Here is a 14,123-nt window from a genome sequence, read left to right on the forward strand (position 1 = left end):
TAAAATGCATTGATGTGCGAGAGTTGTAGAAATTCCTCTGTGCACAGAAGGAGCTGTGTCCGACTTCAACCAATGGGGGGAAGCCATCGTGTCATGCCAGTAGTAGGCCGTATAATGTCCCATTGCTCATCCTTTTTGTGTTAACTACTTTTGTGGCAGCGTTCTGCTGTTGTGGAAATAATCCTCATCTTTCAGCATGAGAGTTTGTTTCTTGGAGGCCTTTCCTGCTCATATACCATTGAGATGAGATGGAAATAAGCAAGTATAAAATGCATCGCCGTGGAAACAGAAAGAGAAGAGTATCACGTCCTGAGACAACTTCAATTTTACGGCTATAGCTTCCCTCTTGCTTGGTCCAGTTTTGGGCATGATGCATAAATACTCGATGGCATCAAGTGGATGCACTGCTGCTCTCTCAGACACACATTTACCAAGGCAGACACTGTATTTACAAAAATAAAACAATGCAATTTCTCATATGGAATTCTGACATATCCCAACATGACAGTCTGGAGGAATTTATGATGTGACTCATGTTAACTGGCTCCAGAAAGCTTACCTGTAGGGCAGTGAGTAGCCAAAAGGGAGGCGTGCTGAGGTGAGGTGAGGGTAGAGAGAAACCCGGGGGAATGTTAAACACTTCTTGGAAACAGAACCACAGATGTATGTGAAATTGGAAAAATAAGCTCATGAGTTATGGGCCTGGCGGATTTTATAGAGCAGGTCTGAATGGATGGATCATGCTGTCCTTGAATATAACAGTAAGACAAATGTCTCCACAAGCTATTGCCCTTACATTAGCTGACAGGCAGAATGACAGACTGAGCGGGCGGACTAGTCACTTCAGGTATTCATTCTGCAGACCTTGCATTGTACTCTTGATTTACGGAATGAGTAATCTATGAGTTGTCACATTACATTTCACATTACATTTCTGTCAATATGTTGCATATGGCAAATGGCTTATGGCAAAGGAGGTAATGAACATTTTAAATCCGAGCCAGTATTTTTCAAATCTATCGGTCTCGAACAAGAGCTGTCTTTCATAAGTGTTAGAAAGTTACTTAAGGACTTCAAATTCTATGATAAATCGATTGTGTGTTATAGCCGGAAAGTGAACACCAATAAGCAGCTCCCCCTGATCTCTCTGCGTCAGACTGGCCATTTTCAGTCACATGAGTATTCATGTTGATAGATCTTCAGAGGCGCCAAGATGCCATCGGCGGAGAGAGAGAGAGAAGGCAGGGGGGCTTTTAGGGCGAGAGAGGTGGAGAGAGAGATCTAGGTAGAGAGCAAGAAAAAGAGAGTGAATGGTGGGTGGAGGAGGAAGAAGGATGACCCCGCCATTACTCTGTGACTCTCTGGTGTGGTAGAGCCGACACTGTCATCTTCCCTGGAGCCCCTTTAGCCACTCATCTGTGGCTGACCTTGCACTGGCATGTGGGCTGCTTCTTTTCCACATCAGAGCTGACAGTGACTGCATGGGGAATTGAAGAGTTTTGTGGCATTTTACTGTACCGCAACTCGACGGCATCCGGCTCTATAGGCTCCTGACAGGATCCGTGATGCATTCAGATTCACATCTCTGTCTACAATCATCCTTTGAGTGTCTGAGGATTTAATTTTACTCAGACATCCAGGAGCCTAACTGAGCGCATCTGCAGCTATAGCAAAGCAGAATACAAAAATGAGCCAAAAGGATGATATGCAAGGAATGTTTAGAAACCTTTCAAATTAGACATAGGGAATGTGTAGTCTCTTTAATATTCCACTAACAGTGCATCATATCAAGAATGTGTCACATTGACATCTTGCAGCCTCCCTGTGAGGTGAACTGCTCATAGTTTGTTTGCTGGATGGAAGTTATGCTGGGAGGCTGTCAGAGCTCATCTCGGCTAGGGTGACATGCGCTCAGGCACACTTGCACTGTCACGAAATTACATCTCTGGCTCCTGATGCGTGTCATATCCCTCAGGCATTTGATAAGCAAGAAAGCTAGCTTTGTTTATCGTCTATTCCTCCCCTTTCATAATTTCTCCTAATCCTAAATCACTCAGGATCTGAAGGGGATCCTTAGGGCTTTGTACTTTTTTTGTCTGATAAATTGATACATGCAATACATCAAACTGTAAAAACTGTTTTCTGTAACAGCAGAATTGACTGGAAACTATAAAAGAATTTTATACTGCAAACAACATAGCAGGTTGTTTTTTTTCTCCTTTAGACAAAGCTTGCTCTGATATATTTTTTTTATATTAAAACCAGAGAAAAAGCTTTCACAATCTTCCCAGTGTGTTTTGTGAGAGAAACATCGCTCAGAAGACAAGCCTGGGGGGGAAACAGCATCACAGTGAATTAAAATGGCCTACATTCCCACTAAGAAGGAACCCGAGATATACATACAGATTAGCACATTGTTCAGCAACACTGAGACTATGGGCGGCATACTGCGCCATACCTTCTACTGCAGCTAAAGATGTTTCTGAATTGGCACTTACTCCAGTTTTACTATTCTCAGAGTCACTAAAGGGCTGAATAATGGTGTTAAATCCTTCATAATTGAGCCTGGCATTGCATGTCTCAATGGAATAAAAGGGTTTCAGTTTTAATCTAAAATTAGATGAAGGATTACATTGAAGGGAAACAACCAACCTTAGGCTTTTACATCATTATTGTGGCATACAAGAGCGGAAAGACACAGTGGGATCAGAAAATAAATTTATTTGCTTGTCAGTATGTTGTTGACTTACTCATCATCTTCTATTTGTGCAAATACGCAGTGAGTCATTCTTGTGCATGTGATGTACACAGGCTGGGGTGTCGCCTGAAAAGTGACATTCCCATCAAATGGAAATCGGAGGTGTATTCTTTCCCATCCAGCAAATAGGCTACACGGTATGTATTGACTTATAACTGTATTCACAGCTAACGTTGACAGCACTACACTGCCAAGTCCTGACCACCCACGGTGCTCTGTAATGTTTTTTATGAATACTGACAATTTATCTGGATCTCCCTCGCCTGTTACCCAGTTAGTTGGTCTATGTTCTGCCTTTAAACAGAGTGAAGGGATGCTCTCACAATGGAGCTTAATGTACAAGTGGTATTAGTGCCACTGAATTGATGGTTTTCCTCACAGCACAGTGTACTGACATGGCAGAAGGGGATATGATGGCACGCACAGTGTCCTCTCAGATTATACCTTCACAACAGAAAAATGACACACTCTTCTCATGAAAAGGCACTAGGTGAATCATCACATACATATCCACAATGAGGCTCTTAGTGAAAGTATTTCCGATTTCTGGTGACGTAGCTAAACACCATTCATACATTTATCTCCGCTACATTATTGTTTGTTAAAGCCGGTGATGGCTTGCTTTTCAGGCCCTCTGTAGCGCACCTAGAGGTCTCCATGAGAAGCAAGCGAGGGATGCACAGCGCGAGGAGGATCGTCTTGTACTCTTTACGGAAGTTTTGGTTCAGCAGTCCGTATATGACAGCGTTGAGGCAGCTGTTGAAATACGCCATGAAGTAGCTCGTGACAAAGAGCCACTCGGGTATGTTGGGCGCCACCTTCGCCGGGTTGATGGCCACCGCCAGACCTATGAGGTTCAGCGGAGCCCAGCACACAGCAAACAACACAAACACCATAAACATAGTCAGGAAGTTCCTCACATCGCTAGGTTTCACTTTAGTCCTTTGCTCCGGTTTGACCCGATGCTTCACCTGAATGACCAGGACCCATATCCTCATGTAGCAGTAGGACACCACCAGCAGCGGGATCAGAAAGTGAATGATCACCACAGACATGGTGTAGTACGTGCTGACCGTCTGGGCGAAGGTGCAGGAGTAGATGCGGGGGTCGTACTGCAGCGAGCCCACGAAGAAGTTGGGCACGGTGGCGAGGGCGGTGAGCAGCCAGGTGAGGCCCAGGTAGCAGCAGGTGTTCCTCAGGCTGTACAGGCGGTCGTAGTGCAGGCTGTGGCAGATGTAGCAGTAGCGGTTGATGGCGATGGCCGTGATGTTGAAGATGGAGCCGATGACGCTGAGGCCCATGATGAAGCCGCTGGCCTGGCAGTGCAGGTCGCCCATGGTCCAGTCGTCGTAGAAGATGGCCATGAGGACCAGAGGGTAGGGGTACAGCGCCACCACCAGGTCCGCTACGGAGAGGCTCACCACGAAGATGTTCCCTGCAGAAACAGAAAAAGGATTGGATAACACACAAAACATGCCCCAAAGTACGGGGCGTCCTGCTGGATCAGTGGTCTAAGGCGTGTACCATCTAAACGTGACGTCCTGAGTTGGAATCCGGCTCAGGACCTTTATCGCATGTCATCCCCTTCTTTCTCCCAGTCTTTCCCTACTTTGTACTATCCAATACAAGGCAAAAATACCGAAAAAATAATCTTAAAAAAAAAATGTCCCTAACTGGTCTATAATTAAGGCATACAGCACTCTTCTTTCACTTTCTGCCTCAGTTCAAACTCCTTCAAATGAACTAGGTCAATGGAGGTATAACTGTGACTTCCCGTCATAAAAGAGCAGCTTCAGCCTGTCCTTTGTGGCTTGGTTTGATGAGGCGTTCGCTATGTTCCTCGCTGCATGGATTTGGATCCCGGCGTATGCTTTGTTGTCACAGCTCTCTCAACACACAGCCCTTTTTCTTTGCACTGTAACTGTCATAAAACAAAACTTCTTTAGAAACTGAACTATTAGAAGTAGTGATTTCTCTAGATACAACATACAAGTTCATTCTGTTCTGAAATAACACAGATGAATTGCCAAGTCTGTATTTTACTGGCCCTGCCCATCTCAACAAAATGCTCATATTGGGTTATTTTCCAAATTTGTTTCAAAGTCTCCATTTGCCCTTAGGAAAACACAGTTAAACACTCCATTAAAGTTTAGAAAAACAGGACATGGGTGATTTCAGCGTCTGATTACATCCAAATAAGTTCCTTTCTTCCTGTGGTCTGAGCTGATGGCACTGTGACACTGGATCTCCTCAGAAGACATGAATCATACAAAATGACGTCTAACATTGTTACAGTGTGGCTGCTCTGGGTGGGGGAAATAAAACAATACATCTTATACTAATGCCCTGTCAGATATGAAGATGGATAACAAAAACATGCAGTAAACTGCAATTCAATCAAATCTGTGTTGCAGCCAATTAAGGCTTTTGCTTCCTATAAGTTTCGATTGGATGCAATGCATTACAAATGTATTCTGTGTGAAAGCTGCTTAGTTTAGGGGTTAAACTCAGGAATGTAGCGAAGGTTTTACCCAACTAAACCCTGTTTATCCACTGTTATAAATATAGTATCCACCTTTTCACAATGACACAAATCTTTATGATATAAATTCTTAATATACCTTGTGATAAGTGACTTCTCATGTACTACATCACTGGCCAGAACGAGTATGTATACATTTACTATATTTACTTCCGCCAAGGAGGTTATGTTTTCGGTGCCGTTTGTTTGTTTGTTTGTTTGTTTGTTTGTTTGTCTGTTAGCAGGATTACGGAAAAACTACTGGCCCGATTTTCATGAAACTTTGTGGAAGGGTGTAGCATGGGTCAAGGAAAAACCCATTAAATTTTGGAGCGGATCCAGATCCGACTCACGAACAAGCAATAATAGAATGAACCTTGGCGGAGAGCGAACCTTGCGCTCTCCGAGTGCCCTTCTAGTTTCTGTAAGTAATTTATAAGGGAATATATAGTTGTTTTTTCAATGTGATATTGTATGTGTGTTTCGTTTCACTACTTTTGCATGTCAGGAGTTAATTCCAGGGTTGATATAACTGAAATTACCTCCTGAGGTAGAAATGTAAAGGCAAAAGGTTATTTGCTAAGCCAGTCAACAGCTGTAACAACAGAGTTGAGTGGCAGATATGATGGGAGTGGATTTAAAACACATGCTTGCCATCAATCCCCGGTGTTCAAGGCCTATTATAATCTCTGCACCTCAGGGAGAACACAGCTATGCTGTTTAGTAACCAAAGCTAATTTTAACAAGATTTGATCCTGAGCGTATTTCATTTTAATCTGGTCATAACTGCATGTTTGTGTATGTACACTGTTACATGTACATGCCGTGCGATATGTGAATAGTTTTTTGGAAATTCTGACATTATATAAGTATTATGCATTGACATAGTGATGATCACTGCTGGGGTAAAGTCACTTTCACCTAGATAGATAGATAGATAGATAGATAGATAGATAGATAGATAGATAGATAACAGCTTTTTGACTGGAAATGTAGAAAATACAGTCAAGACTATGTATAATTCGCTCAGTAAATAGCCAATGAAAATAGTATCCTCGCCTATCTACAGTTCTGAATAGAAATAGTGGTAACACTTTACAATAAGGGTCACTAAGTTAAGGGTTAGTTAAGCATTAACTAACCCTTAATTATCAGTTAACTAATGTGTCTGGTAATCATTTACTAATGGTGTTCATGTTAACTAAGGTATTAATTTATACATTATTTAATAGTCATCTTTATAAACTATTAAATAATGTATAAATTAATACCTTAGTTAACATGAACACCATTAGTAAATTACACATTAGTTAACTGTTAATTAAGGGTTATTATTATTATTATTATTGCTTATTAAGCATGAACTAACCCTTAACTTAGTGACCCTTATTGTAAAGTGTTACCGAAATAGTTTTAATGGTTTTATTTCTTATTTCTGTCCTTTTATGTATAACTTATTACTTTAATATAGATTGTACATAATATTTTTATGGCAAAGGTTTTTCAGATTTTTTTTTTTAATCAATTTGGAAAAAAATCCACTTCCTAATTTAACTGAATTTAAAGTTCAAATTGAATTTAACATGGAGATGGTGCAGATATTCAGGGTGTGCGGCGGATTTTCAAGTCACCAGAACAACACAGCCCCTCTCTCAAGCCTGCTGAGATAAAAATAAAAGCATTTGTTCTTCATCCTAGAGTCAGCTCAGTGGGCAAATCTGTCAGATTGTATTTGTGACGCTCACAGTACTCGCTGTGTGCATTTGTCATCGTGCAGAGGTTTGATTCCACGCTGACATCATGCGGCTCTGTGTTATCGTGCGCGCTGGACAGGGCGCGCTACGGCGCTAGCTCTCCCCGGCTCAACCCTCTCGCTCCCCCTTATCGTCAAAGAGGATGAGGTAAGTGCTAATACACCGCTGAGAGGATCGCTTTGATGCCGCCAGACGAGTGTCTTTTTTTTTTTTGTCGGCATCCATTATTAAAACATTGAGTGGACCATTACCTCTTTCTGTTTAATTAAGCAACTTGGCCCGCCTGACGCTCATCACACCCAAACTCACAGCACTGAAAGGAGTGTTGTTTAAGTGTAAAACATCCAGCTGTACAAACATTAGAGGAGCATTCTCACGCCTGGATACCAGATATAGAGTCATGCCCGCTGAGATCTTTGGGAGCTATTATTATCAGCGTGTCGAACAGAGCACTTTTCCAGCTTAACCTGAATGCTGATTGGTTAGTGGCCACCAGGGACAGCTGACTTGCCGCCTTTAACTTCTTTGACACCATTGGGTTTGTAATTAACTGGTCATATGCCCTCACAAAACTGTCAAGCATGGGAACTCTTCTAATAAATCAAATGATTCTCTCTTTAAAATGTCTCCCCATAGTCAAGAGATCATCCCATGAATTGCCCCAATGTCTCTCTCTCTCTCTCTCTCTCTCTCTCTCTCTCCCTCTTTCCCTCTCTCTCTCTCTCTCTCTCTGTTTATGTCTGTCTGTCACACACACAAACAATTTTTGGCTGAAACATAAGACCCGACAGTGCAGCAGTGAACTATTTAGCTTTGCATAACTGAATAAGGGTAGTCGTCACCAAAATCATCCAGTGCACTCCAGGCCACGGCAGCCTCAAAAACATATTAAACAGAAGCTGCCTCTCAGCCTCGCTTAAAGCATAACAACCTGCATATGTATTAAAATAGGTGCAATGCCGTGTTGGCATATTTATGGCACATTTGTATGCTCTCTGAATAGTTCTCAAACATAAAAAGAGCAATGCAGGGAAAGACGGGGGGGAGGAGGCCATGCTGCAATAAGAATAGGTATATAATGAAATGATAGCGCAAGAGATAAACAATCCAAAAGACAAAATGAAAGCCTGCCCGGTCGAGCGGATTTGCATTCCGACGACTTGCATGGCTGTGTGCACATATCAATCCCAAGGGCACATGTCCCTCTGTCAAACCCACTGTCTGTATCCCATCACATTCAAAGACCCAGAGTGGAAATCTGATCGGCAAAGCGGACTGGCAGGAATACCATCCTTTGATTCATCCAGCTATATTTACACACCTTTGAAAGAAAGATTAAAAAAAAAACAACAAACGTGTAGGAGAGTGTTGGCATTGCTTGAATCCAATTGAATGTCAGCACAAGGATTATTACTGCAAGTGCATATTCCAAATTAGATTACATTTGACTTACTCATATCATAAATAAGCAAAAATAACCTTTCGGCAAGGGCAAAACCCCTGATGAATTAGTAGTGACTACTTCATGAACTCATGTTCAAGGGGCCAGAGAATTTTTTGTAAGAAGTTTAACATTAAAACTGACACGAGCTGCCTTTGGTGATATAGCCTGCTGTGAGCCTAGCCAAAAACATCATCGTCATCATCAAAGGCCATCTACCAATCAGACCTCCTGTGTCTGAGAACATAAGACTCACTGGCCCTGAGAGAAATCAGCCCATCTGAACACAAGCTGCGGTTGGGCCAAGAAAGTTTCACTTGTTAGGACTAATCCTGGAAACATGTGAGCAAGATAGTGAATTATGCAAACTTTAACAAGATGACAGCTCTCCTGCTGAAATGGAAGGAATAACAACATTTGAGACTTTCTAAGGAAAGTGCACTTCATTAGTTCACACCTGAATGTCACTTTGGTGCGGTCGTTTTTCAAAATTCTAACGCCTAATGATGCTTTACCTCTATGCTTATCACATTAGAAAATTAAATGTCATCCACTATTGAGCTGCTGGGACAAGAAGACAGGTTTAATGTAGTGTGCTAAGTGATATCCCCTGTGGCTGAACGCTGTCAATTTCATGGGCTTCTGACTTGAGTCAGTAAGTCCACCGACTCAATTAACTCCCACTGGACACTTCAGTGTTTAGGTTTTTAGGTTTTATTCTCGACTGTAGAGTGGACTGATGCGTGCCTTAGCAAAAATGAAGTCCATCCACAACCTCCAATCCCCAAATCTCCCTCATCCCCCCCGCCCGCCCCATCCAGCAACCCCAGCTCCTGTCACGGCCACACGTACACACTCATTCTCATGCACACTCATTCTCTCTTTCTTTCCCCCATCTGCTGCCCCTCATCTTTTCTTCTCTCTCTCTCTTTCTCCATGAGTGCATATATTTTTAGTATGGTTAACCCCAGTGGGAAACTCTAGTGTTAACACTCTAATGGCAGCGTTTGTGTCATGCTCTACCCATCTGAGGATCCAATGAATAGATCCTATTGGATTTGCACGCTTCAGGGTACCTGTTAACCTGTGAAATCTGAACATTGCGTACCAATTGTCGCCAAATATGAGGAAACATAAGGGGACATAAACATATTTTTGGCATTACTTTTAGCTCAGAGGATCCCACATGTACCAGCATCCACCAGCAACCAGTCAGGAGCTTGCAGTGCGACAACACTGCACCAGCGGATGGGCGAGGATAGTGCAACTTTCAGAGAGAAAGACTGGGAGTGTGTGTGCGTATGCGTGCGTGCGTGCGTGTGTGTGTGTGTGTGTGTGCGTGTTCGTGTGTGTGTGCGTGTGTGGGAAAGGAGGGGGGTTAAGTGGTGAGTAGCAGAGGGACATATGAAGGCAGCGAGCAAGGAAACGGTGCTCAGGTGAAGCAGAGCAGAAAGGTCCTACTGCTGTCTGTCTGTGAAGAGGCAAACCATCAGCTGAATAGGATGTAGAGCAGAAAGAGAGGAGGTGGGATGTTTTTAGCAATCTCCGCATGACACATTAGATCTCATGCAAGTGTGTGTGTGTGTGTATGCAATACAAGGAGGTACTATATCTAAATTATATACTATACCCCCATTATATGACTCACAAGGCAGTCTGTGGGCCCAGTTGAATGCAAAAGCTGTATTGTGTTGCGCCTACCAGCCCTTCACACAGCAACCATCCAGCTTACAAACCCATTTATTCTACAAGGAGAGCTCCCACAGCTGTTCGGTGGAAATAATACTTATTCAGTTGTGTTCATGTTTTCCTTTCGGAAACTCCCTACAATTAAACATTCATACATAGAGAGCCAACTCTATAAATAGCTTGTTAAGAACAGAGAGGAGATTGTGGATGGGGTAGCAGTAGTGACAATTTCAGTCTCATAAGGACACACTTCAAGAAGAAAAGGGTTAGCATGAGATAACACCGGAGGCTCTGAGCTTCAGCTGGAGTTGCTCTCAGCGTTCCAGGTTGCTTCTCACACATGCGGAGCAACAGGACACAACAACACCAGATCTCCACTGTGGCCGAGTCTGCCAGTCGGTCCCATTAGAGGAGGACAGTGACACGAGATCTGTCATCAGTGCAGCGTCCATAGTCTGCCAGAGTGGACACGGCTTTTGAACAGGCCATTTACTCCTGCTGTCTTGTTTGGGACCAGTCAACTGTAATCTTCTCAATGTACACCAGATAATCAAATTATTCTATGGGCTCCGTAACTTCTCGCCAAACTGCTTTTGGCTGCTGTGCCAAGAAAATGTTATGTAATGTCTTCGAAACTGTAATCAAAAGCTCATTATGCCAAATACTCAGGGACCTAAACCCACCGCCTGATTCGCACGTTCTCATTAGCATCATGTTGTGATCATTGAGTTTAGTCGTTTGCCTCAGCAGAAGGGCTTCATTCTTGTATTTCAGCTATGCAGCTGTTGGGTTACGGTTTAATAGGCATGGTGTTTGCTCTGCAGGACCTCAAAGGGTAAAGCTGTACAATATTAAAGAACAGAATGCATTATAATACATTCTGACCCGTCTTCAAAGCTTCTGTGCCTCTGGTAACTGCAGACATTTCAGAAACCACATCTCGGTTTTCTGTCTCTTCTGTAAAGATTAAGTAAGCGCATAGAAATCATGTGGTTCAATGGTACAAATGAAGTGAGAATAGCTGTTTGAGAAAATTGCCTGTGTATTTATGATCCTTGGAATTGGAATAAGAAAACACATTCTGTTTTGTTTTCTGACTGCTTCTTATGACATACTTACACATCACTGCAGGGCATCAATGCATAGAAGATTATTTCTGTGACTGCCCCCATGACTTTTTATCTTTTGATATTTTTATGATTTGTCCATTCATCATCTTATCTTTTCTATATCAGGATAGGAAGCATCTTTTCTTTGGGATGGGTAGAAACATATACACAGTTTGTAACCCTTTATATGACTGATAATTGCATTTTTTTTTAAAAGGATAAAGGAAAATAGTAGGATGGGCTGTTTAGGTCATGGAAATAGACTTAATGTACTCTCTCGTCTCCTAAATTGTACAGGGCGTTATGTGAGGGACTGACGTGGGACATTGACATGGAATCGGAGAGACCATAAAGAAATATGTTCTGCTTCACCTTCATAAGCACACTTTCATAACATAACACAATAAAATATGAGAGCGTGTGCCACATAAACCCATAGGAAAGGACGCAGAAGCCAGACAAAAGTATCTCTCACCTTGGGTGCTCATGGGACACTACAGGTCCTGATATAGGGATGTGATTTATCTGAGTTGGAAAACCAAGGATAAAGCCAGATGGAGGGAAGGGGTGTTATTATTTATGAAGAGATATGAAGGCAGACAGGCAAGGCTGTGGAGACTCCATCACTATCTCTGAGGCTGGAGGCTCACGTTAGATAGCAGCCCAACAACTCTACAGGCCAAGTCTGCACCTGATCCTCAAACACAGAGGTCACACCGCACATTATCATATCATATTTAATAAAAGCATGACTCATCTCGCACAGGTGATTGAGGTAGAACCTGATTACACACGCAGAGAATTTGTTTTGTGTCCATGGCCAGATGTAAATGAATAAAGAAATAGTCAATTATTTAGCATAATGTGAAGCAAAAAAAATAAAATTGAAATGATAAAATAAAAAAATATATATGATAACTTCAGTAAACAGCCATTGTTAGCCTGTTTCTCCCTCACTTAGACTTATTCCACAGAGGTAATGTCTTGACCATCAAACCTGCCTTTTCCCATCTTCCATTTGCATCATTAAAAACAAGAAACAAATCAAGCGTTTCTTTGGTCCTGACAAAATTCAAACACACTTAACATTTTTTTTTTTTTCCCCAGCTCACCTGCATTCCTGAGCTTTTTGTTCCTGTACACAGACAGAATGACGAGGACATTGCCCAGGATGTCTACCACTATGGTGAAGATCAGCACGCTGGCCAGCGCAGTGGACACTCCAGCGGAGGAGCTCTGCCCGCGGTCGCTCTCATTCTGGGACAAACATTTGACGCCGCTCACGTTCGCCTCCAAATCCATGTCCCCTCAGGATGCGGCGACCATCGCGCAAAGACTTTCGGTTCTACTGAGAAAACTTCACGCTTAAGTGTTGAACTTTTACAGGGGCAAATAAGCCATCTCCCTCCGGCGCGAGGAGCAGCGGGGTGGACGCCGGGCGAACCCTAACCCCGCAGATACACCCTGATGATAATGACGGTAATAGGCCTTGCGCAGGGAATTTTAAGTAGTTGGTTGGTGAAAAAGATCATGAAAGCTTGTAGCTGCCGTCCTCCGCCTCGTCCTTATGAAACACCAAAGGTCTTGTGCACACTGGTCCATACTAGCAGGAGAGCTCGTCCAGAGGCATGTGAGTGCTCTCCTGTGCGTAATGGAAATGTAGATGTGGAGCTCACACGGGGGCTACGGACCGGAGAGCCCTGCTTTTGCTTTCACAGGCTTTAATAACAACTACATTTGTGTTCCATTCTGCCTGCACGCACGCGGATTAGGTCAGGTTTTAAATCTTTCCAGTCTGGTTTAAGATACTGAGCGTGTTCCATTAAAACTATATATAGCCTGAAATCTTTGCGTCCTGGCAGACAGACCTCTTCCCCGACCGTTGTGCCAAATATCAGAAAGATCCTCACATAAGGCCAAACTCCACGTGAAGTTGGGAAGACTCATTTCTTTACACGGGCAGGCTTAAAGGATTTGAATTTGGCAGTTGCTGCCATTAACCACTTGCCGTGTTTTTCTTGTTCATCTTTTTCATCAATTTTTTTAGCCAAGCGCCTCTCACCTCTATGCGCATGGAAATGGCGCCTTCGTGTGTCCAATGCTGACTGTTGCAAATACCAAACGTGCCTCCTCTAGCAGCTTTTTTTTGACTGAAAATGTAGAAAATACAGTCAAGACTCTGAGTCTAATTCTCTCAGTAAATAGCCAGTGAAAATAGTCTCCTATCTAGACTTTTGAATAGAAATAGTTTTAATGGTTTTATTTCTTATTTCTGTACTTTTATGTATCCAGATAGATAGATAGATAGATAGATAGATAGATAGATAGATAGATAGATATATAGATAGATAGATAGATAGATAGATAGATAGATAGATAGATAGATCTTTGTATGATATTTGATAATTACAGCATAATTCAATTAACAATTATTAACTCTTGTACTGCTCTTAGTTGGTCTTAGTTGCATGGCCTGTGTGCTAGTATCTAAGACTTTGACTCTTAAATTCATATGGTCAGTAATCCTACATTAGCTTCTAATTTCTCTGAGAAGCATCACACAGGGATCCAGAGACGGAGGTAAAAAGTGCTAAAAATTCAGCTCAGACCCTGTAAAATTCTTCAGCGGTGCCTCTATGAACCTTCGCAGACTGAAATGGTGCCTTTGAGAACCAGAAGCTTTACACCCACATGCAGATTTTTATGGGACTTATTCAGGAAATGTTTTAATCTGCTTATGTCTTAATGTGACTGCACACATATGCACATGCACACGAATTTTCACAATTTTGGCATCAACAATTCAACCAAGGCAACATTGTCAATGAAGCAAACTGAGAGTTGCTATAAA

The 14,123-nt window shown here is 42.5% G+C and overlaps 1 protein-coding gene across 1 annotated transcript; it reads right to left on the minus strand.

Moving 5' to 3' along the window:
- Positions 1-3,327: 3,327 nt before the first annotated feature.
- Positions 3,328-12,574, minus strand: mtnr1c (melatonin receptor 1C). The gene is made up of 2 exons (XM_071923045.1): positions 12,385-12,574; positions 3,328-4,193 (listed from the first exon to the last, which is right to left on the minus strand). Exons 1-2 carry the CDS (start codon positions 12,572-12,574, stop codon positions 3,328-3,330), a joined length of 1,056 nt encoding a protein of 351 aa, XP_071779146.1.
- Between the last annotated feature and the right edge of the window lie 1,549 nt (positions 12,575-14,123).

This window comes from Centroberyx gerrardi, chromosome 16 (genome assembly GCF_048128805.1).
Source record: "Centroberyx gerrardi isolate f3 chromosome 16, fCenGer3.hap1.cur.20231027, whole genome shotgun sequence".
Classification (NCBI taxonomy): domain Eukaryota; kingdom Metazoa; phylum Chordata; class Actinopteri; order Beryciformes; family Berycidae; genus Centroberyx; species Centroberyx gerrardi.